Consider the following 25,877-nt stretch of genomic DNA (forward strand, 5'->3'; position numbering starts at 1 on the left):
ACCATTTACCAACTGTCATTAGCGCCACGCAGGGTAGGGAAGATCTCCGTCGGCCGGGACGGTAGCGCTTCATCGCTCGCTTGCGACCCCTACTGGTTGACTGGGTGCCTGCAGCCCACCTGTTGAGCTGTATGTATCTTCCTCAGACGCACGTCTTTACAAGCCCGAATGTGGACTGTGGTGTGACAGCTAGATGGAAATTTGGATAACACGGTTCCTTATCTGATATAGATAAAACTTAGGTGTTGTACTTGTATTGTAGTTATCCCTTCCCAATACAACTGCACCCTACATCCCACACCATTCCACTCCCCCCCCTCAAAACTCCTTATACCCAACAACATTCCATCCCCCCTACAACTCCTTATACCCTCCACCATTCTACCACACTATTTCTTACCCCACATACCATTCTCTAAGCACAACTCCTTAAACCATTCCCTGCATACTATTCCCTACACCCTATAGCATTTCCTAAATACTACTCACCTACACCATCCCAAAAACACCATACCACAACACTACTCCCTATACAAGTGTTTTTCCAACCAGTGCGTCACACCACATCGGTGTGATGTCAGAGCTTAACCACGTGTGCTGAGGAAAGTCTTCGATTTCCACCACAACTGAACGTGCGTGTGACACGTGATGTGATGTTTTAGTGGTTAATGGGACTGTGGCATACCATGGAATTTGCTCATTATAAAAAGTGTGCTGTCACTGAAAAAAGGTTGGGAAACACCACTCTGTACCACTCCATAAGTGCTTCTCCCTACACTATTCTGTAACCACTATACGCGATAGCATTTCCTAAATGCTACTCCCTCCAGACTACTCTATCCATTACCACTACTCCCTGTGCTGTACAGCATTTTCTAATCCCTGGACGCCAAACCCCACCCCTTCCCCATATAGTCACCTGGCCTTGGTCCTAATCATTGCTCCACACACCACAACACTGCCCCCTACACCGTATACGCTACTGCCAAAGAAACTCATTCACAAGGTCAAAAGCACAAGCCTTGTGTTTAATAAACACATTATATTCACCAAAACTTATTTTAAAAAAGAGAAATGCAAAAAGAATATTTACAGCGATTTACATTTTTTTTTGGTTTTTACAGTGATCATCAGACAGCAGTGCAGCTCACAGGCGAGAGGGAACAGTCAGGATATGACTCATGCCAGGGTATTCAGCTGAGGTCCCCGTAAGCCTGCAGTACATCCGTTTGTGTGTGTGTGTGTGTGTGTGTGTAAACGGAAGCGTCCCTGCAGTGTGGAGTATAGGCTGAACACGTCAGGCCCACAAACGAATTGGACCAGACCTGGAGTGGGCTGGACTAGTACGGGTGCTGTTTGCAGAGGGGGATGGGCACAGTTGGTAGGACCTGGTTCTGAAAGACGAAGGTTTGGACCCGGTCGAAGACCCAGAGGAAGATGAGGAGCACGCTGACGTACTGAATCCAGGCAAACTTCACCATCTCCCAGAAGCCGGGTTGGTAGGTAAGCACCAAGTCAAGGGTAAAAAATAAAAAATTAAACAAGAAAGACAGAGATATGGGATATACAAAGAAGACAATCATACTCAAAATGAACAGATTCAGTACATCTACACAGATGCACAGGTACAAGTGCCTGTGCTCACGCACACACACATGCAAACACAGACATGCACACACACCCATACAGACGCACACACACACACGGGCCGCTAGCGCTATCCACATGCTCAATGCGAGCCACGACGTCAGCGGTTCGAATCCGACCGCCGACCTTTGTCGCACGTCTCTCCCTCTCTCTCCTCCTAATTCTTCCTGTCTCTCTACACTGTTCTATCAGATAAAGCTGAAAAAGCAAAAAATATATATTTTTAAAAAAGATGCACACACACACACACGCTCACACCACTTTCATTCAGCATCCATAGATTAACACATCAGTTCCTTCTTCACTGGCTCGACTCTGCTAAGGAGGAGAACGCATGCAGCCATATATGACAGTGGCCCCAGTACTGGAGAAAAGGAAACCTGAACACAAAAACTTGTATAACGCCTGCAAGGGGGAAAAATAAGACGCAGATGTAAATCCCCCAACAACACAGATTTCCCCATTTGGTCTCTCATGCAGGAGTGAGAGACCCTGTCCCTCCCTCCAAAGTGGGCATGTGCGTTCTCTCAGAGTTCCACAAGCTGTCTGTGTGGTAGAAGCAAGAACGCACTGGTGAGCTCAGTAATGGCAAAAGATCTGGTAACCCACAGAAGACCACTGTATTGGATGAGCCCAGGTGGAACGTCATTGGCTGGCCAAGTGAATCGCCTGGCATGAATCTGACTGAACATGCATTTCACACACTGAAGACAGGACTGAAGGCAAAAAGCCCCTGAAACAAACAGGAACTGAAGATGGCTGCAGTACAGGCCTGGCAGAGCATCGCCAGGGAAGATACCCAACATCTGGTGATGTCTATAGGTAGCAGACTTCAGGAAGTCATTGAATGCAATGGATTTGAAACCAAAATACTAAAAAAGTGATGACTTTATGCTTATGTTAATTTGTCCACTTACTTATGGTACCCTAAAATGCGGGGACTATGTATAAAAAGGCTGTAATTCCTACATGGATCACCCAATGTGGAAGCAAATACCCTCAAATTAAAGCTGACAGTCTGCACTTTAACCTCATATTCACCGTGTCATTTGAAGTTCAGCGTGCGGAATACAGCACCAAAACAACAAAAATGGTCTCACTGTCCAAATATTACAGACTGCACTATAAGTATGAATTGCATTTTTAAATTAAAGGAAACGATGCTACTTCCAAGAAATGGAATGGTACAGGTGTGAAAATAATTCTGCAACTATTTAACTGCAGCTTGGTTAATAATTCATGTCGTGCTTATTGAGAAATTCCTTGTTTGATTAATTTTGTAACCCTCTGTAGTCAATGGAGAAGTTATCCAGTTGGCTGGTTGAATAAAATCTAATATAAGGCCTAATCTACTGAAGGTTTGACTTGAAACACATCCACATATACTCGCACACACACATACGCCCTAATACACTCACACAGACAGATACACACACGGCTGTAAAGGATATCTGATGACCTCCACAGGGTAGCGGATCACAGCATTGATTTGGAACGGGGCCCCTGCTGCTCGACCCACAGTCCACACTGGGCCTGGACTGGTCAGAACTGTAGTTACTGAGAGAGAAGAAGAAAGAGAGAGAGAGAGAGAAAGGGGGGATACAGAAAGAGAGTTGTAGTCTTTAGGATTATGATCACACTTATATCCCACGCACTACCATCTACAGGAGTTTAGATGTTATTTGTTCACTTGCAGACCACTGTACGAACTTGATTGTTTAACGCAAGAGAACAAAGGGCGTAAAAAGAATATAAGAATACAAAATAATGAGAACAGGTGGTTCAAGCCCACCCAAACCTGCCATTTCCCTACAAACTTAAGAGTATCAAGTCCAGACTTGTGTCAAGCCTGGACTTGAATACCCAAAGGGTGTCAGCTTCTACTGCATGACCAAGTAATCTGTTCCACCCTGTGTAAAACCAGGTCTTAGCCTGGAGGTGGGAGGCTTTTTTTGTTACTAAAACAACAAGGCCGGTGAATTCTGTGCTTTCATCCATTTTGTCGTGTAATGACCTTTGCTGAACCATGCCATTCAGCGATACAGAAACTGGGTGACTTTAGGGCTTCACAGACTCATTTCCTCTCTGATTTTCCAGCAGTTTTTCCCCCCTTGCCTGACATGACCACAAAACATCTCCTGAGGAGTACTGCAAAAACATGGCAGACCTTTCCGTGAGAAATTCCCGCTCTCTTGACAAAACTTTTTAAACATAACAGAACATTCTGCCTATTCATCCAGATGTGTCCCAGCTGGGGGCGGAGCTCTGAACAGCAGGGGACAGGGCTGCGCAGTAGGAACCCGTACGAAGCTGAATTTTGTAGTCTACACATAGTACAGCCACTGGCCTATAATTTTAATGGAACTTCATTCTCCCTTAGAGAATAAGGCAAAGACGACCATCCCCCACAATTATGAACCTTCTTTAAAAATCCTGTAAAAACGTTTTAACAAAAAAAAGAAAAAAAAAGGAAGAGACTTTAGGGGTTTCATCCAGTTCTTTTCCAGTTTCTCATCTATGCACAGAACTCCAGGAACCCCTCGATTTGCAAGCTCTGGGCCCTCATGCTGAACGCTTGCATCAGTTTTTCTGGATCCCATTACTCTTCCAGTCAACTTAAATCCCAACCTGAATCTGTCCTGAGCATTTGGTGCCCTCAGGGTCAGTCAATGGGCCAGTTGATTTAACCAGCTGCTAATCTGAAGCGAGATGTTAACTATCAAGCCATAAAGCTGATCCACAGGAAGAACCTCCACACAAAGAGTTTGTGTTTTCTTTTTTGGAGCAACTAAAGGCTTCATTCAGAAATTGACACATTCTTTAGCCCAGGGTCCTAAGATGGGAAACAAACTGCCAAATGCTATGAATACAGACCACACAAAGGATCTCCTGGTTACTGAGACTCACATAGTGACGCTGCATAAAATTACAATTATACAGATTATGGGGTTTAATATTACCTTTGCCTACACAGTAGGATTTCTATCCTTTATAACACAATGAGGTCTTTGCCTCTCTCTTTGTAAGTGCAGCAGCTAACATTCACATGCTCAGGGGGGAGAGCACACGCATGTCTGCACTCTCCTGAATCAATAAATATGATTGGGGAGGAAAAATTGGGGGGGTTGGGGGGGGGGGGGGGCATTCTTTATTAAAGAAAAGATGAACAGCAAAAAAACTCCATGGCTGGGTAACAAAATTGATTACCAAAGTATTGGCAGACACAAACCTAATGGTACACATTCAAAGACACGTTCATTTTAAGGAAATACGGCCCTGCTTAGCTAATCCAGTCACACCTTCAGCACATTATAAACGTGGCAATCCCGCTTGCATCTTGCACCACAAACACAAGCCCTGTTAAATTACCAGTGCTTATTGAGCAAGTATAGTGCTTATCTGGGAACTCTTCTCTTTATCCCCCGTTGTATGCACTAGTGCATTTCCCAACTGCATTCACGTCCTCAAAATAGGACCCCAAGACTGTTAAATTACCAGTGCTTATTGGGCAAGTATAGTGTTCCCAGTGCTTATCTGGGAACTCTTCTCTTTATCCCCCGTCGCATGCACTAGTGCATTTCCCAACTGCATTCACGTCCTCAAAATAGGACCCCAAGACTTAAAACGCGAATGTACTTAAAATGTAAAGTTTAGCAGAGCATTTCCCCTGGCCTGCGTCCAAGGGCACTGCGTGTCATGCCTGGGAAGGGTCTAAACCCCCGAGAACCGCTCTACTATTTCACAGCTGCGTCACGTCAAAGTTCTCAGATAAAAGAATTTCAGCGGCAGTGTTTTTCCATGAGCCATGTTTAAGAACCATTAACCCCTTCTGCTGAAGAACCCCTCAGATTCCATATTTATATAAATATAAATGAAAGATTCAAATTCTTGTGACTGAATGGTGTATTTGTTCCAAAAAAGTGACCTTCAATTCAGAGCGTCTCTGCTACCACTCCTAGCACAGCCACCATTACACATAAAGAACGCAGTCGGCCAATCAGAAGGCAGAGAAAAATACTAGACAGAGCATTGGATGTTGCTGGTTGGACTGCACTAGTCTCACTGATGAGATGAGTTATTTATTTATTTATCAGTGACACTCTATTGAACCTTGGTGTGTAAATTCATCGGTCATATAAACTGCAAACACAGCAGAAATCATGCAGACCTCAGGCAAGGTGATTACAGAGAAGAGTGGTGATGGTGCCTGCCATCTATCAGGGCAAAACTGACGGTTCCCCTTGTGCCAAGACCATCTCTGCATTAATGCTTCCCATCAATGGGCTATCTCCACCAATAAGGAAAAAGAGCCAAACACAGCTAGCTTCAGGCACACTAGCACAGAGCAGGAGAGTGGGTAAAGGCCTTTAGCATAGTATGGGCTAATCACAAGTAAACCGGTTTAAACAGTACATCAGGAAGGCAGAATCTGTTTACAAACAGTCAGATTACAACAGGGTGATCAGAAAAACAGTTTTTAATTCAATCCCGGATGCACCAATGCATCAAACTCAAAAATCCAATAGGTTTCTCTTTGCAAGAGTTTCCCCAGATGGTGACTCTGACTAGCTGAAGAAAAGCCTGCCTCTTAAAATTTTTCTACGAGGGAGGGGGAATGGTTTGGAGAAAAGGGGTGCATGTGGCTGCACTGATTGGGTGAGGTGTGAAGTGTGGGGGTGTGGGAGCATGGACTCTCTTATCTGAAAAGTAGCAAATTTACGTATTAAAGTGGCCTTATGTTTTGGATGAGGGCTAAGCACAATCATATTATTATCAACAGATTCAGTGTCTTATGATCTTTATAAAGAGACCAAACATGATGATGTTAGGAGGTAATCCAGCTCAGCTATTAAAGAAGGAAAGATAGAAGTTTACTTCTGCCTCTATGACATATTTGTAATAATAATAATTGTTTAATCCCACATGTTTCCATCTCCACCTTTAGGCAAAATATTTCCCATGTAACAGAACCAAATCGTACCATGTTGACTTCCGCTTGAAACTGGAAGTGGTTCTAAAAATGGAGATTACAACTATCAGGCCACAACAACCATTATCCATATAGACATTAAGATTTTCACTCAACAATTTCAATTGAAAATCATAGATTGCTTTCAAACATAAAATGTAAGAAATATGGTCCCTGTGTAGCATTCTTTAGCCACATTGATCACTGGGTGTCCTGAATTCCGTCAAGTTATAAGGTAATAACTTTCATCAGAGTGTGAACTCCAGGACCAACCTGGTCTGTAAAGAGATAAGCCCAGCAACATGGCTTAATTTCCTTGTGGATGTTGCCTTCGATGTTTGTGGGGGGGGGGGGGGGCGGGAATAGAGACAAAACAAACACCACTCCTATGCTCATATAGGGTACGTTCACTAGATCAGATTATATCGTTTGTTTCTCATAATATAAAGGTCATAATATAAAAACTAGATAGCTGACACTCTTCTAGCTGGAAGGCTGGCACTCTGGGCGGTGGAAATGATAATCTTACTGAAAGTTCTGTCAAGGAAACATTTCTTCATTGATTTAAACGGTTTATCAAAGTCAGCAACCTGGTCACAAATCCTTCCAAGTCGTTGCTTAATTCTGATGTCTATCTTTTCCTGGATAGGCAGTTTGAGCAATGCACTGTAAACACACCAGCATGCGAGTCACTTCCTCCCCAGAGTATGCTCGTTTATCCCTGGGCTTCTGGGAGCCTGAATGTGTGTTCAACTCTGAAATGAGCATTAGGATGACATTAATTCACGCTGCAGATTTATTGACGATATCTCTGTTCTGAAATATCTGATGAAATGCATGCATTTCATGACTATTTAAATAGCACCAATAGAAATATGAAACTTTCTATTAAATATACTCATGAGTACGTTAACTTCTTAGACTTGACTATTTTCAAAGGGGATGGCAATAACCTTCATACCAGTTTATTTAGAGAATCCACTAACCACAACTAACTTTTACATTGCGTCTTTTGTCCCTCACCACTTAAAGAATAGTGCTCCGCATGGGCAGTTCCAACCACTAACAAGGATTTGTGGCCAAGATGTTGAGCGGTGTATCGCCTTACATTCCCACGTAATTCTTTTCACACTGGATGCACAAACAGGCGTCTGAAAGATAGGGTTGCAGAACACGAGCATACCCTTAGAACGCAGAACTAGCATTATCCCATGGCATAATACAAGCCATGCCAGCAGTGACGGTTTTTGTTTAATGGTGGAGGGTAGAGAACCTGTTGAATTGTCTCTTAGAGGTGGTGGCCTTCTGCAAAGAGAAACCTATTGGATTTTTTTGAAGTTTTATGCACTGGTATATCTGGGACTCCATGAAGAAATTGATTTCAAGCCGTTTTCATGAGTATCCTGTGGTAATGTGACTGTGTGTGTTGAAAAAAATGAATGTTCAAAAAGTCATTTTCCAAATCCTGAAGTTTTAACAGCCAACATCCTTGTTTTATGTTAGGTACTCTGAATGCAGAAAAGAAATGGCAACAACAGATAAAACCCTTCACTTATCCAACATGTAAAGTTTATTTATTTGGTTTATTTGTTAATTATTATCTAATTTTCCATTGCCAAATTCGTTGATAGGCAGAGCAACCTGTTGGATCAACCTTTATCATGTGCACAAATCACCTTTTTAAAATGAAGAGATTTTTTAGAGTTGCAAATAGTATTCAATGTCAAATCAAAAGACAATGAATGTTACAGAGATACACTAGTTTGTCATAAAATTAATAAATGAAGGAAGATACCAAACCACAGCTTGTCTCTCCCAAGATAACCCCATGATTGCGACAACGCCCAGACCAATGTTTAAAAACCAACAGACAGCAGAATATTCCAAAAAGACTATGGATGAAATGTAAAAATGTCAGACGATTCTACAAGGCCACCACCACCAGTTTGATTACCCACAATCCAACTGCTAATAGACTTGCAGCTAATCTGAGATCCCCGTGCCTGAATCTGGGAGCACCCCACTCACATCTGAGAATAACCTACAGAGCCCACTGCTATATAAATTGGCATTGTTTCAACTTTGGAACATTTCTGCCAGAACTCCCCCCCAAAGCCCAAACAGCCTATAAAGTCTACCGACCTAAATTCCTCTCAAAAGGTAACCAAACGTCCCCACCCTCCACTAGCCACAGGCCGAGGCCCAGTGAGTCACTCTCTGACGAACGCACCTATCCCATTCCACTGATGCAGCACAGATATAGCTATCAATTAACTTTGCTTCATAGCTAACATTACAGTTACGTTACCATAGTCACGGCTCGTTGGTTTGAAAGTACATTTTTCTCCAAACTGCTAACTTTTAAATTATGTTCATACATATAGGCAAATCATACAAAATATATTTCAAAATATATACCAATAACAGCAGAGAAGAACTGAGACAGAGAAAGAGACTTAAACGAAATGGGGAAGAGGGTTCATTGGAAACACTTTGTTCTAATCAAGTATAAATAGAAAATATTGCTCTCCTCAGTCGTTTTTCATCACTGTTTCAGTCCAGTTATTGATTATGGAGTTTAATAATCTTTGCCGTGGGAATGCACTTCAGCAAAATGCATGTATATTTGCGGTGGCAACAAAGCGACTTGAATTGCACTAAAATGATTGAACTGAATGGAGTTGAAAGAAGTTATATAAGGCCTCCCTCTCCTTGGTCCTACAGCTGCTGACAGTGTGTCTGTGTGTCTGCGTGTGCATGGGCATGTATGTGCGTGTGCACGTGTGTCTGTCCATGTGCCTTCTGTGGAGGAGGAGTCGGAGGCGAAATTCAATTCAGAGCACATACAATTCCCCTCGAATTACAAACGTCCAAGTCTGCCAAGTTTTGGTTCTAGAACATTCCGTTCTGTCCCATTCTCTCAGTTCAGCTCCAGCAACCAATACGTTAAGCACTTTTTGCACTTACACTGATGTATAAGTTTGAGGAAACGGAAAAGAAAAACAGCAGTTACACACAACGCTGTCCTCTGCCTTGAATATCACATAATGTTGTTGTTAATATTGTGCGCCTTGATCACTATCCTCCCACATCTCAGGATCAGTTTCATTGCCCATACAATTCGCTCCACCCTGAGGTACACGCGCTCCCTCGTCTGTGCTCTGTGTCAGTCTTTTGGCAGGCAGCGAGCTCCGTGCTGGGCGGCCTCCCTCCCCAGGGCGTGATCGCTCCCCGACAGGCTCGTAACTCTCACCTGAGGTGAGGAACATGGACGCGGAGCTGACCTTTCGGAGCAGGCCACTGCCCGCGCCCGTGGACACGCTCCCCACCCCCCCTGCGCCCCGCCTCCCCCGGGTCATTCATCAAAGTTTTCCCTCCTGCTGTTTTAAGTTGTTTTCTGTTAGGGGCCGAGTGCTGCCTCCATGCTCGCGCTCGTTTCTGTGAGTGCGTCGTCTGTGAGCACGTCTTCAGCTTGGGTTTTCATTTCATTTCATTTCACTTCATTTCATAAAGGGGCGACATAGCTCAGGAGGTAAGACCGATTGTCTGGCAGTCGGAGGGTTGCCGGTTCAAACCCCGCCCTGGGCATGTCGAAGTGTCCTTGAGCAAGACACCTAACCCCTAATCCCTAACTGCTCTGGCGAATGAGAGGCATCAATTGTAAAGCGCTTTGGATAAAAGCGCTATATAAATGCAGTCCATTTACCATTTACCATTTGGTTTGCCCCGATTTTCTGCAGCTTTCTCTCTCATCCAAATCGAGTTCTCTCTCGGTTCAGCTCTGTAGAAGGCTTGCTGCTACACCACAGTCGTACTAGCTGCGGTACATAAGTAACACCGCAACTTAATAAGCACTCGTGGATGTTAATTCAGTGGTAACTAATTCTGGCCTGTATTAATTATTTGCAGATAAATGGCACTTAATGTATTTCAAAGTACTGTTTATATTGAGGTATAAGCACAATGAAGAGATGGGCTGGCAACTGCCATCTGTGCTATAGAAATGCGAGAACAAGACTGTTAAAACCACACCCCGGACACTAAAAACAGTCAACCCCCTTCAAAAAGGGGACTTTGTAACCATAAAAATGCAATCCGCTCCATTGTTCTTGTAATCAAAGGCTTTCACATTTTGAAATGTGAATTACAATAAAAGTCGGTCAATTTTGAAGTGGGAACCGGATGAAAGCAATTCTCAATTTACGTACGTTCTCAGCATTTTTAGTTAACGCATTTCTCCAGTGGAGTCTTTTTAACCCTTTCAGATGTAAGAACACAAACGTGATTAGAACGTTCTTAACATCACATCACATTCTAATGCCGACTTAATGATCACTCCTGGCAACTGAATGCAATGGAGTTCTAGAACACTAGCTAATAATTTTGAAAATAATTCCACAAAAACCTTGGAGAGTTCCAAAGGGTTAAGCACCTATGCGGTCAATCCTGTATGGAAAGCAAAGACACTTGAGTGTGATTAAACCTGATGCCTGCTCTGTGTTTATAGGCACTAAACCCATACGAGGCTCCAGCGTGAACAGAAACCGAGATTTTCTGCTTCTGCAAAAAGATTTTGGGGAAATGGCCACACGAGACAGGGTCTCTGTGGAAGGACCAGCAGACTCCCATGATTGCGGACTTTGCCGCTCTTTGATCGAGACGGCACGAGGAAAAGAGTGAAATAAATTAAACGAGAGAGGCAGAAAAGTCCACAATCATGGGAGTCTGCTGCCTCTCTCATTTAATTTATTTCGCTCTTCCTCGTGCCGTCTCGCTCTTAGATCGACTTTTGATGTCTGAATAACGCTGGCACACTCCGCTCTCGCCGACATGGACTAACCTGTGCTGACCGGGCTCAAGTGCTCCACTTCCGCAGACATCTGAGCGTTCTGATTAACACATCACAGGCCTAGATAAAGGCCCTCACTGCTAAGCGTCTGTCGCCATGACGACAGCCTAGAGCTGAAATGCATCTGTTTTTCCCATCCCTCTGGAGATGAGGTGAGAGCATATTCCCGTGTAAAAAAAAAAAAACACAGACGGCTCTACTTTCTGGAATCCTTGTTGCGCAGTCACACAGGCGCAGTCACATGAGGTGAGCAGAATATAAGTGGGTGTGGTGTAGCTGCATTTGTTAATAGCCAATCAAATGACCTCTTTTCATTCCCATATAAGATGTGTGGATTGCGCAGGGCGCGCTGCCAGGTTCCGCAGTCTGCAATGGAAGACGAGGATAATGATATGCGAACCAGATGCGTCTCACAAGACGTTCTTTTGCGGGAGGTATGGAGTTGCCCTGTCGCTCTTTTTCAAAAATTGAGTTCGAACGAATCTCTTAAAAAGAAAAATTTGTTTGAATTTTTCTGATTTTCTCCAGTCAGAATTAGAACGTTTCCTAAACATTTATTATGGGTCCGTTTTAATTTCCCTTTAAACCTGTAACTAAATAGCTTAAATACTCGATAGCTAAGAAATAATGACCACAGTATCTTGAAGTTTATATTAAACAAAATAAAACCAAAAGGACTGACTCGGTGTTGCTCAAATGAAAGAAAGAAAAATTGAAGTGCATCGTTAATTCACAAAAATGGCACGGCTTAACTTAACTGAGCGGGATTGGATGAGTGGTGGTTTTCGCCATGTTTCAAATACGCCTATTTATTATTTATCTCCTGGGGTCCAAATCAGCACAGGTTTGACCTTTACTTACTCATAGACACTGCTAAGCAACAAAGCTGCAAGTCTATCCCCATGCAGTGTAGATGCCACATCTACATATAGAAGGTAAATAGAACATACATATAAAAGAGTATAGAAGAGGTAAAACCTGGTTTCCACCTCACACATGATTAGTAACTGGCCAAGAAATGACGTAAAGCCTACAGAAAATCACGAGTGGCTGAAATAGGTTTCTTTACTCTTCCCTATTGACCTGACTACGTAAAGAAAGTAAGTGTATTTAAAACATGAGGAAACCACAACTGATCCAATCCTGCATATGTACCGTTTTTGGCAATAAACAGGAAAAAACATGACCTTCCTAACTGGTTGCTGGTATAAACACCCATGCACAGTTACTTCTTTCGTTACGTCCCGCACAAACTTTGCAGTTGTAGCATCAGGCTACGTTAACATTTGTTTAAATTGTACACTCACCATTTGTGATCACCTCAAACTTAATGTGATTTACTGTAGCAGACGAGTATGCTCTCTGTAGCGTAATTCCACAGCTTTTGATTGCATTGCTTTAAAGTAATTCAGTAAAACGTGAAAATTGTGACAATTCCACTGGTTCTCCCCTATATATCTTCTTAATCACAAGAGGTAATGACATTCTGTGGCTATCAGTAATTTAAAATAAAATACTGAATGACAGGATTAACCATTAAACTCTGTTTATAAAGGCAGTCAATCCATAATTTGTGCCCAGTACTGTCGCTACCATTTTAACTACAGGCAATTAAAATGGAAAAGACTGTTCAAGTTGCGTTTATAGTCTTTCATTCTGCTGAGCAGCACCAATGACAGACTAGACTGACCAGAAAATTCAGATCAGCTGCCAAACTTGCACTGCGCCATGTGATACTGACTGACAAACCCCCAGCAGCGGCTCCCCTCCTAATTCATCACAAAATTACCAAGCCACTCAGGCGCATCAAAATCCACAACGAAAATACCATTTCGCCAGTGCAGCCACTCGCAGCACAGAGACTTAAAGAACACAAACCCCAGAATTATAGTCAACAACTTAGATGAATATTGTCAACATCATGAAAAAAACCTAGTCTCTCCAACCTAGTCTCTGTAATTTTTAAGACTGGTACATAAATGTAGAGCTTGCATAAACCTTTAGTGCACTGTCAGTGTTTCATTCTTCTGTCACTAATAAATGTTACAAAACCGTTAGAAAACCCTATGTAATCTAACTAATGTAGTGTAATAACGAAACTGTTTTTTTCTCAGTTGCTGAAAAGTTGCCTTGAAGATGGCTTTTTATGGCACCTACTAAAAGAAAATCTAGTGGTGTCACTGCTGCTAACGCAAAATGTTCTCACAATGCTACAGGAATGTTTTGTCAATGTTACAACATTGCCACTACATTGCAGCAATATTGTGAGAACCTTTTTGCGTTAGCTGGGACTGTTTTGGCATCAGCCTTACAACTGAGCAGAGGGATGATTTTTTATTGGCTGGATTGCGCGTCTCTTACGGTTTCTCTCCTGGTAGGACTCCATGATGTTGACCAGGTCGTAGGAGCTGGCAAAGGGGCTGTTCCCATCGATGACGGACACCTGTGAGGAGGAGTTTCAGGGTCACTGACTGACACAGAGCGCGCCTGCGGGAGTCATACGCGGACAGGCGCCGAAGTGAACGCGCGCGCCGGGTCCTCACGTTGTAGGCGGCGTCCACACCGCGGTGGGCGAGCGGGGCCCTCTGCTGCAAGCGCAGGTCTCCGTTTACGTAGAGCTGAGAGCCGGGGACAGGGGAGGACTGCTGCACGTACAGCAGGGTCTGCATCAGCACTGTGGACATCCTCTACAGAGAGGGCAGGGAGGATTGGGGGGGGGGGATAGCGGTGGAATGGGGGAGAGGGAGAGGGAGGGAGGGTTGGTGGGAAAGAGGGGGAAGGGGAGAGAGGAAGAGGGAGAGAGAGGGGAACTTTGAGTAATCTGTAAAACATGCCTCTCTGTGTTCATATTGCTCGTAAAAACACTTTCTTCTGTTTATGTAATTAACATCGAGAATATGAATACATGTTGCCACAGGTTGGTTAGAACTAAAAGATACGTTTCTGTTGGCCTGCATGTGTTTGTATGAGTGTGTGTGTCTATAATGTGTGCGTATTTTCTATGTAGCCTGTTTGCAATCTGTGCGTAGCACACGTGCACAGTTTGCGTGCAGTGTTGCAGTGCGTATGTACCATGCTGAGTCGATAGATAACATGTGTGAAGTGTGCTATCAGCATATAAGGTATTATGTGTGTAACATGTTTGTCAAGTGTGCAGTGGGTACGTAAAATATGAACGTGTGTAAAGAGTGTGTGGAGCGTATAATTGGTATATGGTATGAATGTGCTTAATGGGCCTCATTCACAAAACATTTCTTAAATTACTCTTACTTTTATTCTTAAAAATGTTCCGACGAAAAACCAGTATGGGATTCATGACGCAGGTGCAGACCTTTGTTTTTGTGCATATCCCAGGTGCATGGGATGATGAATGCTGTTTGTAAATCTTATGCACAATCCTGTTCATGTGATTAGCAAAAGAAACAGCCCGGAGTGTGGCACAGTGGGTAAGGAACTGGGCTTGTAACCGAAAGGTCGCCGGTTCGATTCCTGGGTAAGGACACTGCCGTTGTACCCTTGAGCAAGGTACTTCACCGAAATTGCTTCAGTATATATATCCAGCTGTATAAATGGATACAATGTAAAATGCTATGTAAAAAGTTGTGTAAGTTGCTCTGGATAAGAGCGTCTGCTAAATGCCTGTAATGTAATGTTCATGGAAACGTTCTGGCACAGTTGACAATCATACACGTTTTGCGAATGAGGCCCAATGCGTCCTGATTCTACTAATCAACTGCTAGAGTCTTTACCGAACACCTTGTTTAGTAGAATCAGATGTGTGCACCCACACTGGCCCTTTCTGGATAAGACTGGGGACCCCAGCTCTAAAACAGCGTTTCCCAACCGGTGTGCCGTCAGGCGAGGTCAGGTGTGCCGTGTGAAAAACCCTTTAAAAAAATGTTTAATGTTCAAATGAATTAAAAAAACTTAAATTAACACACTGGTCCCCTAGGACCGAGTTTGAGAACCACCAGCCTATAAAGTTACTTACGAATAACTGATAGGAAAACGTGAGCAAGAGCTGCACGCTATAAACTTGCTCGTCGGGTCTCAGCGGAAGCTCCAGGCGAAGTTTCAGACGGTCCAACTTCCCGTCCTGATTTCGGTCCTCCTCGCGAACCTGCAGGACACCGACACCACGTGGGCTCATACGCAAACTTTGGTTTAAAAGTGGGGACCAGCGAAGCATCACCGAAAACTCACCGATACGAAAGGGATTCGCAGATTACTGCCCTGCAAGTTGTTGAAGTTCGGGAAGGTGCTCCAAGCCACATAGTCTCCGCCGGTGCTTGTCGCAGCGATCAGCAGAATCTGGTACTGGAACCGGACAGTCGGCTGCTCCTCGTACGTGCTCCGCTTCAGCCAGAAACCTGCGAGCACACCACTGTGAAGCAGCCTGCTGGGTATAATTTCTTCACAGTAGTAATTATAAATGGCATTACCCTTGATGTGCTGTGAAGGTTGTGGATAATAAATGCTAATGTGTATCAAATGTATTGTTACCACAATTGGCGCGACATGAGCCATTTCCCCTGACATTTGATCGTCTCTTACACACAATTGACATCACACCAAATATTTTGTCATATGTCAGTGCGAATGATCAACATTTCAGTGGTATTCAAGTTTCCACAACAGACAACGCTTGCAGTTAGAGTTAGTTAGCAACCAGCAAACGTGAGCGGAGTAAGATAACACCGAGTACTAATTACTTTTGATAATCCTGTGCAGTTTTGGCATGGCATCGTTGCACTACTGTTACCTTGGCTCCTGTATGCTACAAGCAAAGGCGGTATGTAGGTAAGGCACAGTACAATGATGACAAACAGAGTGGCTTTCGTGCAAATGCTGGTTTTATATCTGAGCAGCGCAGGGTGGGCATAAACTTCATAAACAGCCATGAGAAATACGGCGAAAACAACAATACTGTGTCCTTTGTTATCCTCGAGCGTCTTGGGTTCAGTAACAAGAAAGTTAATCCTCTTTAAAAACTGGAAAATCCCAACCGCCGCGCACAACGCTGAAGTCGCGCTATTTTAGTCACTTCCTGCTATCTGGCGTCCCTAGGTTTCCATAGAGCTGCCATAGTAACCATTGCTTGGCGTTAACTGCTCAGTTTCAGCAAATTATTTTAAGGAAAATCAACGCCATTACCGCGTATTACTGCCACCTACTGCACAGGAGGTTGAATGGTAATAATGGAAAATACTACTGGCCGGGACCATATCTAGCTCAGACTGCATCTTTGATACAAAACCAAACTTTAAAATTCCCTACAAGGTGTCTGTGCATGTGGACTGAACTAGGCGTGGCATTGTTTGTAAAACACCTTTTTCTTAGAAAATGCTATACGAATACAGAGAACGGAGATCACCACAGACATCCCACATGCCGCACTTTATGTATCTGCTAATCAGTCATTCACACACATAGCTGACAATACAGTGCATGTGCTGCATTTTTATTAGGTGTGTGAGGTTTGTTCTTTAGCATTTGTGCTTATTCACCTGCACTTTCATAACTATCTTCATATTGGTAATTCCCAAATATCTTGCTCGTGAGTCACATACCTTCTGGCATTTACATGAAACACTCCCTGCTAAAGGTGAGGGTGGCGGTACCTGACTGATTAAAATTTAGGGCTCCAAAGCATCACTCTGCTGTCCCCTATTCACTCAACCCTAGGTGATGTCATGCCAAGTCTCTCAGTGCACTTAGGGGTTGAGATTGAAACAATGAACTTCAGGAAGATGGCACATATATATGTATTATAACAGTCCAATCCAAATTGTATAGTTCAGTATAGTGCAGTTTAGAGGGGCAGGGTGAGACATCTGGAGCTCCAGGCTGCCTCCAAGGCATGGGCATGAACCAGAGGAGGAACAGGGCTGCAGTGGTCCATGGCCATGGCGCAAGGAACAGGGCTGGAGCGGTCTGAAAACTCAGGGCGAGGGGGCGGCTGGAGCCTCAGGGAAAAAGAAACTGAGAAGGTGAGGTTAGGTACTATAAAAATAATCAACATGGAGTAAATGTAGTCTCTGTTTAAAAAAACTAGGATAAAGGCTTGGTTTGAGGCTCCATCCAGCTCCCATACAATCCTCAGCCACCGGTGTATAACCCGTGATGGCTCAGGCAGCCACTGCTGAGAGCCCTATGAGCTGCATTTTGCACAAGCTTGACATGTTTCAGGGCTGAATTGGTGCAACCAGACAATAAAACCTTACAGACACACCACCCAGAAAGGCCGGGCAGACCATTTTCTGTCCATTTGTTAAGATTATGTTTGGACATACTGGATACTAGATTACCAATGACCATTTTCTAAACGCTGTTCACTCTAAAGACAAAACTCAGCACTGCTAAAGACAAAATATGTATCATGCTGAAATCGTTCCCAAGGTGATTACAAATAGTTTCATGAGAAACACCACCTCCATTTAAACTGGTTTGGCATAGTGTTTCAGGGACAACGCAGTGCCGTACACATTTGATATTTAGCAAAACATATGGGATGAATGCATTTTGCATCATATTGTACAAGAATGTTCACCCCCAGCAAGTAAGCAAACCGAATTAAAAATATGTTTTTGTTTCCCATCCCATAGTGTGTATGCATATATATATATATATATATATATATATATATATAAAACAGCTTGTTGATTTATACGACAAAGCGTGCGTTCTGTCTGCGAACATGTGTACATTCAAACTGGGGGGTAGGGGGCACATACTTGCAGACACATGTAAACATATGAACTCCAGTCAAGGACTGTACTATACTATTAACAATGTACGCTTGGAAAAGGTTAACCGTATAACACATAAGGCGATTTGATATTATTCGACATTTTAATTTAAGAATGAAAACTTAGTCCAATCACATCAAAAGAAAGCATGAGACCGTTTGCCTTTGCTTTCTTATTCATATCGGCCTCCCCCATCTGTAGTGAAAATGGTATGATCGAGAAGTGACATCATCGCTTGGGTTGGACTCGGACGTCTGAAGCTTGTTTTGCTACATTGTTGTCGTTTTAGTTAACAGTTTTTATTTTTATATAACTTAACAGTGATACAGTCTATCATTTTTCTTTTCAGAATCCAGCAGAACAGTGTGTAATCTGCAAAAATGAAATGGATGTTTAAAGAAGATCATTCCCTGGGTAAGGGATTTTCCTTATTATTGGCGTCTGGGAAATCGATACTGCGAAAACTACGCTTGTATTTTCGAACGGTTATACACTGTTTTGATGCATGTAACTGCTTGGCGATTTCATGGCCTAGCTACGAGGGTGACTTGCGCATATTTGCTATTACAGCACTTACTAGCGTTTCAAAATGTGTGTCAGGTGTTCCCACAGCTGTATTAGCTCGGGTAAAAATAAGCTGCGAGGTGTCAAATGTAATATGTGGCCGTGTAATTGTGTTTGTTAAACGAAAGGTCTCCTTGGATCTCTTTGTCACGGAGTAGCTAGCTGCTAACTGGGCTGAAATGTCCACACTGACGTTTGTTTCAGAATCGGCCTGACTTTACAAAATGACAGCTGTCATAGTTCTCCGTCTACACTCCTATGTGGAACACGCAGAATACATGACAAGTAGGCCTACAACATACACGTACATTATTTAAGCCCAGTTTCACAGTCGGAGAACTGAGACCAAAAATTAACTTAAGTGGTCACCCTCTCTTTAGTTTGGCCGACGCTCAGTTGGGCTAGGTATTATTTTTTTAAAGATCCACCTCAGAATCATTGAGGGATTTTTGCTACTGTTGCATAAGGTTATACATCAGGGTTTTTGTGGGCCTTACTTTGAATATCCAAATATATGGCACCGCTGAAGCAAGGATATGCCTGTCTTGTACATGGAAAATAAATTAATACCCCCCTCCATTTCCCCCCCAACACACACGCCCTCCAGAAAGTGTTATTGATTTCTAAATTGTAGCTGCCTGACCTTAGAACCTCTGGAGAAGAATAGATCCGTTCAGAAGATGCTGTGTGTGTATCAGTGGTGATACCAAACTTATCTGACTCTGCACATGGGAAAGCTTTGACACACACTCAAAATCTCTCACCATCAATATAGACTACACACTATCACTACACAGCACATCACTGCTACACACATCACCGCTGTCACACACACAACTGCACATATCATCTCTGTTACACACCACTGTCACACACACAACTGCACATATCATCTGTTACACATCACTGCTACACACATCACCACTATCACACACACAACTGCACATCATCTCTGTTACACACCACTTCACACATCATCTGTTACACATCATACACATCCCCACTGTCACACACACAACAGCGCACATCATCTCTGTTACACACCACTGCTATACACATCCCCACTGTCACACACACAACAGCGCACATCATCTCTGTTACACACCACTGTTACACACATCACCACTGTCACACACACAACTGCACATATCATCTCTGTTACACTTCACCTCTGTTACACACACATCACCACTGTTACACACTCACAACTGCACACATCATCTCTTACACATCACTGCTATACACGCAACTTCACACATCATCTGTTACACACCACTGCTATACACATCACCACTGCTATACACACAATGTCACACATCATCTGTTACACATCACCGCTGTTACACACACAACTACACACACCATCTCTGTCACACATTACCTCTGTCCCACGGTGATCTTAACGACCCTTAACCCACCGCTATTAAATTGGGCAGTTGAGAACACGTGCCTCGGTGCCTGGCGCGCTGGTGGCGTTTCGTGGCCGTCAGTAGCGCCTCAGCTCGGTCCCAAGTCCCGCGGAGCTCGAGGAACATGGCGGAGCTGCCAGACATTCTTTAGATAAACTCAGTAAAAAAGGGTCAAAACTGCGGTCGGCTGTAAGCGCGATTCGCAGGACGGACAGGAATGTTGCCGCTCCTAAACCACATCAAATCTTATCAGCGGCGGCGTAAATCATCCGCCATTTCATGGGTCTGGAGTTCCTCAGGGGTCAGTCTTAAAGCCGGCGGCACTTTCTCACGCCGTTATTCCTGATCACGTGTAATTTTGTCATCCGCATTTCATTTGGCTAACATTAATTAGGATGGCAGATATACGGTCTGCCAAGCTATGGGCTGGCCAGTTTATCTCAAGTATAACTTTAAAGCAGAACCCAAAATAGCACTTGAAACATATCCCTATGTTGACCCAGCGTTCCCCTAATGTTAAAGCAAGACCAAACCATAACGTTCACCCAGAAGCACTCGCAGATGATCATCTTCACCCTCTGTTACGCTGATATTTTTGTCATAGTGAGTAATGTGGATAATGTGCTATTACATTGGCCACCTCTGTACAGACCACTTTCACAACTCTGAACGTGGACACTATCATTCTCACAGCAAAACTGACGAAACTGTTTTAGGCCGTTTTGTTTTTACACCAGATTGCAGTAACTTCACAAATACGTAACCTTGGAATTTTCCTCATTTAAAACGGTCCATGTGATGTTGCAGCCAGCACAGGCAGTCCACACTCCTTTTGTGCTTTTTCAGTTTTTTTTTTTCCGGATGTGGGAAAGCAAAGAGAATAACAGACAGAGATGGGTCAACAGTACAGAAAGTGCTACTGCATGGGGGGGGGGGGGGGGGGGTAATTTATATATGGGTTGAACGTCAGCCACCCTGCAGGGAACGCCTCACGGTCTCCCTGTAAGCAGCGCAGTGCTTTCCATACATCAATTTTTCATCGGTGTACGATTTCATTGAAATTGACATTTATAAACGAACCATCAATAACACGTGCTGTATATCCCCTCCTCATCCCGACCACATGGAAATCTGATGTTACACAGATTACAGTTACGGTACAGCATTTCCTGCATTATTACAATACATTACAATACTGTAGTTACGTTTAAAACAGTGTTTACGATTACAATGAAAGTTCGGAAATTTCCTTGGCTGCCTTTTTCCAAGTGGCACAATTCTTTTTTTATTTTTATTTTTTTACCAAAAAAAGATTTTCCTATTAAAAACAAAAGAGCAAGCCCTGCCTAATATTATTTAAATGCTGAAACACAGATAACAGATGATTGGATCAATCCACTGGCTCACTGTTCACTGTCACAAACGGCATACTTTGCATTTCTAATATTACCCTGGAAACAGAAACGGCGGAGTATAACTCCAGGGAGATGCTTGGGTGGGAGGGGCTGGGATGATTGACAGGTCTACGGGCACGTGCGGGCGTGTGGCGTGGAGCCCGCCCGTCGGCTCTTCGGCCGCCGATCCGCTCGTCGAGCGGGAGGGCCGGGGACCGCCGGAGAAATGCGCATCAAGCGCGGATGCAGACGCTGCTTTAAGCGTTCCCCTTTTAAAGGGAGCCGTCAGAAAAAAAATCGATGCGCGGAAGAGAGCTGGCGCGAGGGCCGGGTCACGTTTCGGCCGCGCTGGAAGACCCGTCTCGCACGGAACACTTTAAGCTCCTGCATCTGCTGCTGGGAGCGCCCTTTCAACCAGAGCCGCTTATTCACTCTGGGTGCGTACGTACGATCATAAGAGGGAAGAACAGAACATAGCGGATTGGTTTGAAATCGTTAAATGAAGTTCAAAATGTGACAGTATCAATAAAAAAAATATCCGGGAGGCACCTCAGAATTGCAACGTGCGTTTCAACGTTTATTGATTTTTTTCATAGGAGCCAAAACTGACGTACGGCTTGTAAAGGTCTCAAATAGTCAAATAAATAAACAAAATGAATTAACACAGTTTATCCGCAATCAGGTTTATGCAATGTGTTATTCCAACCAGTGCCGGTATCCCCGCCCCCATATGCTTTCCATTGGTTCCCAGTGTGTTCCTCGCCGCTCTGATTGGCTCTGCGGTGCCCAGCTAGTCTTCGTCGGTGGGGGTTGAGGTGAATTTACCTTCCTCGCCCTTACATGGTTTTTGCGATCAGGAGATGGAAAGTGCACCATTAATGCAATTCATTATTCATTAACTTCAGTCTTCCTCAGCATTTAAAGATCAGAGCAAATAAAAAAAGAATCCTCTTCCTCCTCGCCTTCTGTAGCGTTTTGTCCCTGTGTAGACGAGGTGAGGAGAGCTGCACTGGGCCTGATCTGTCTCCACACGTCATGCATCATGGCAGCAGTACTCCTGAGGAATGGCTGGTGTTGGGTCACTGGGCGCTGTTGGGTTATGGCAGCTTTAAGAGTTTAACCCTTTAACGTCACGTGATTGGAATTCTCTTAACTGAACATTCTCATGCTGATGTCACAATCACTACTGGTAATTGAAAGCGACAGAGTTCTAGAACTCTGATACAGAATTCTGAAGAAAAAAAACATTCCAAAAGGCCTACACTTCAAAGGGTTAAGGACTCCAACACATCAAGCCTAACACATCGATCATTCAGAAATCACATAACCCATTTGCCCATTTGATTATTCAGGAGTAAAATAATGAATCTACCTGTACTGATCATTCAGGGCTGACGTAGCAGTCGATTAAACGTGTGACGACAGCACTTGCTGCACGTTCCCAGCACAGTGGTACCGCCACCCCTCTGCAACAACGCAAGCCATTGGTCCCCCACGTACGCCTCACCTCAAGGACCAATGGCAATTCAGGATTCTACACTGATGTCCAACTGCCCTACAAGCGCTGACCCGTCTGATCCCGGTCACTCCAGGTTTTGGGGCTCGGTGTAAATGCAGACCTCCTCTTCCCAGCTCATCCCTCCCTCTCTCTCTCCCTCTCTTTCCGCAGAACACAGGTGCGTGGAGTCGGCCAAAATCCGCAACAAATATCCTGACAGGGTCCCGGTAAGTGTGTGTGAGCGTGAGTGCGTGTCCCCCCTCTGAGTGGGGGGGGGGGGGGGGGGGGGGGGGGTGGGCTCAGTCCAAACAGAATCCAGTGGTAGTATTTACTGTGGCCTTCCGGTACTCCCACGGGGGTTTTGATGCCTGGCTATTTATAGCGTCGCACAGGGAGGGAGGGGGAGGGATTTGTTAGGGGAACCCCCACCCCGCCGGAGCCCCGCCCTCCCAAAGCGAATGAGCACGCATCCGTACGGATGGCAGCATCGGCAGGTTTCCAAGAGACCAAGAATGGGTGGAGCTACCGTAGGGTGTCAGCATTGTGATGCTGTTACATTTTGCCGTGGGGAGGAAGCCTTCCGATTGGTTGAAATATTAACAGTTCGTTGTTGCTCCCGCACATCTGGAGTTGATGGAAGCTAGCGGATAGGCCTGCAGCTGTGTTCAGCATTACAGCTTGGGTTTAAAAAATGGAGGAAATATCATCCTTCATTTTTCGCTGCTCCACCTGGGGGTTTGAGCCAGTTCTAAAAGCAGGACACCCTCCGTTTTCCCCAAAGTGATTTCACCACACTTTTGCGATTATATATAATTTGCATGCTCTACAAGTTAAAGACTTGCTTGATGTAGAAATGAGTGGGAAATGGATCTGGGAGCCAGATGCACAGATTGACTCAGACTAGGATTGCTGATCTAGGATCAGCTGTCCTCTGCCTATATCCTAACCTTCCCCAGTACGAGATCAAAGGCTAAACTGATCTTAGGCCTGCACCCCTAATCCAAGATGCTAAGAATATGGACCACGGTCTTTCTCTGTGTATATGTATGTAAATACGTACGTGTGTGTGTGTGTGTGTGTGTGTGTGTGTGTGTGCGCGCCCCTCAGGTGATCGTGGAGAAGGTGTCGGGTTCACAGATCGTGGACATCGACAAGCGGAAGTACCTGGTCCCCTCCGACATCACGGTGGCCCAGTTCATGTGGATCATCCGGAAGCGGATCCAGCTGCCGTCCGAAAAGGCCATCTTCCTGTTTGTCGACAAGACCGTCCCCCAATCCAGGTCAGGGGTCAGGGTGGGCGGGCTCGGGGGTCCCCGGGGCCGCTGTAGGCTCAAAGGAGTCATTGGCCCAGATGGATAGCATTTCATTTTCACTCCCTTTAAGGAAAACTGTAACATCACACCTGGGAGATCAGGGCACTCCCCTTCCAGTCATTCTGGCCACTTACTGATTGTGTGTGTGTGTGTTAACAGGAAGCGTATTTAAAAGTGAAGGCATCTGTGTCAGTGGGTCTGATGCTCACCAGTGGTGTCTACGCGGGTGTGTGTGTAGGGGGGGGGTATCGTGTGTAACAGGAGCCTACGCTCCATTGTTCAGCCAAGCAGGAGCACAGTTTCTGTCTCCAGGAGCGTGTGAGAATCCGATCTCCCTGTGAAAGCGGACGTGGCGGACAGCAGCAGAGTTGGGTCCCAAGGCGACCGGGGGCCCCGGGGCGGATGGCGAACTCCGCTCGCCTTTCACCACCCCGTAGCCCTCAAGGGGCCGCGGGGTACGAGCCGAAAACCGCCCGGGACCGAGGTCACTGTGGCGGCGCTACAGGGAAACCCCCTTTACCGCGACCTCCGCTCAGCAGGGCCCTCGGCCCGGGCCTCGTTAGGGCCTCCCCGAGCTCCGGGGGCCGGTTTGAGCGCGTACCTTGACCGCGCGTCGCGCGTCGAGAGTTCCGGGGGTGGATTTCTGGCGCGCCGCGGCTGTGAAAAGGTTTCTGGGCGCCACTGTTCCGGGAGCGACCCCTCCCCCTGGGTGCCGCCAACCACTGAACCAGAAAAACTCCTGGCGCTCTCAGTTCATCTTACACGCCAGAGGCCCCAGACTTTCAGCCAATCGGCACCGCCGGCCTGTCGCTTCGCCCAATCGTAAAACCCGCGCCACCCACCGCAACCCGCGGTCCGACCCAATCGCTGGCCCTGTAACACAAAAGCCAGCGATATTTTCTGACAGCTTGGAGAGGTTGTGATAAAATAGTTCTCGATTACAAACAACGGGCTGGAAAGTCCTTCCAAAGAAAGGAAGTGTGTCACTCCGGATGGATCGCGTGCGTGTGTGTTTGTACGGGCCCGGTCTCACTCGTTGCACTCTGTCGCCCCCTGCAGCCTGACGATGGGACAGCTGTACGAGAAGGAGAGGGACGAGGACGGGTTTCTGTACGTGGCGTACAGCGGAGAGAACACGTTCGGCTTTTAGACATCCGAGGCCCTCCTCCGACGACCCTTCTGCCTGACCAGCCCGATCACTACCGCCCCCCCGCCCTCTCTCCCCCCCAACACCCGTCCCTCTCATCCCCCCTTCCAGTGTGACTGTACCACAGACCACGAGAATGTGGCCATTTGTAAGAATGATCACTATATTAATCGTATAATCGATGCATCCGTGTCTGCAGACCTGTCCTGTACCCATGCTGTGTACGTTAGACCGCTTTTAAAATACGCGAGAGACGGAGCGACTCCATTTTGTTTTTCTTTGATCTGTGAATGGGTTTTGCTGTATTTTTGAAAGTGCTCGATATTTTGTATTAGATT

The 25,877-nt window shown here is 45.0% G+C and overlaps 2 protein-coding genes across 4 annotated transcripts; one reads left to right on the forward strand and one right to left on the reverse strand.

Annotated features, from left to right (window-relative positions):
* Positions 1-1,002: 1,002 nt before the first annotated feature.
* tmem231 (transmembrane protein 231) lies at positions 1,003-16,567 on the reverse strand. Of its 3 annotated transcripts, none has more exons than XM_035395488.1 (7): positions 16,228-16,567; positions 15,669-15,835; positions 15,457-15,585; positions 14,009-14,152; positions 13,827-13,908; positions 3,099-3,204; positions 1,003-1,503 (listed from the first exon to the last, which is right to left on the reverse strand). In XM_035395488.1, the coding sequence occupies exons 1-7, from the start codon at positions 16,364-16,366 to the stop codon at positions 1,341-1,343; spliced, it is 930 nt and encodes a 309-aa protein (XP_035251379.1). In that variant the 5' UTR covers positions 16,367-16,567; the 3' UTR covers positions 1,003-1,340. The 3 variants fall into 3 exon arrangements, with proteins under 3 accessions (XP_035251379.1, XP_035251381.1, XP_035251380.1); XM_035395490.1 differs by having other exon boundaries at positions 16,178-16,260; XM_035395489.1 differs by lacking the exon at positions 16,228-16,567 and adding an exon at positions 15,908-16,118.
* A 1,856-nt stretch (positions 16,568-18,423) lies between these two features.
* On the forward strand, positions 18,424-25,676 carry gabarapl2 (GABA(A) receptor-associated protein like 2). The gene is made up of 4 exons (XM_035396640.1): positions 18,424-18,628; positions 23,251-23,306; positions 24,187-24,359; positions 25,452-25,676. Exons 1-4 carry the CDS (start codon positions 18,595-18,597, stop codon positions 25,540-25,542), a joined length of 354 nt encoding a protein of 117 aa, XP_035252531.1. The 5' UTR covers positions 18,424-18,594; the 3' UTR covers positions 25,543-25,676.
* Positions 25,677-25,877: the final 201 nt, after the last annotated feature.

The sequence above is a fragment of the Anguilla anguilla genome, chromosome 16 (genome assembly GCF_013347855.1).
Source record: "Anguilla anguilla isolate fAngAng1 chromosome 16, fAngAng1.pri, whole genome shotgun sequence".
NCBI lineage: Eukaryota > Metazoa > Chordata > Actinopteri > Anguilliformes > Anguillidae > Anguilla > Anguilla anguilla.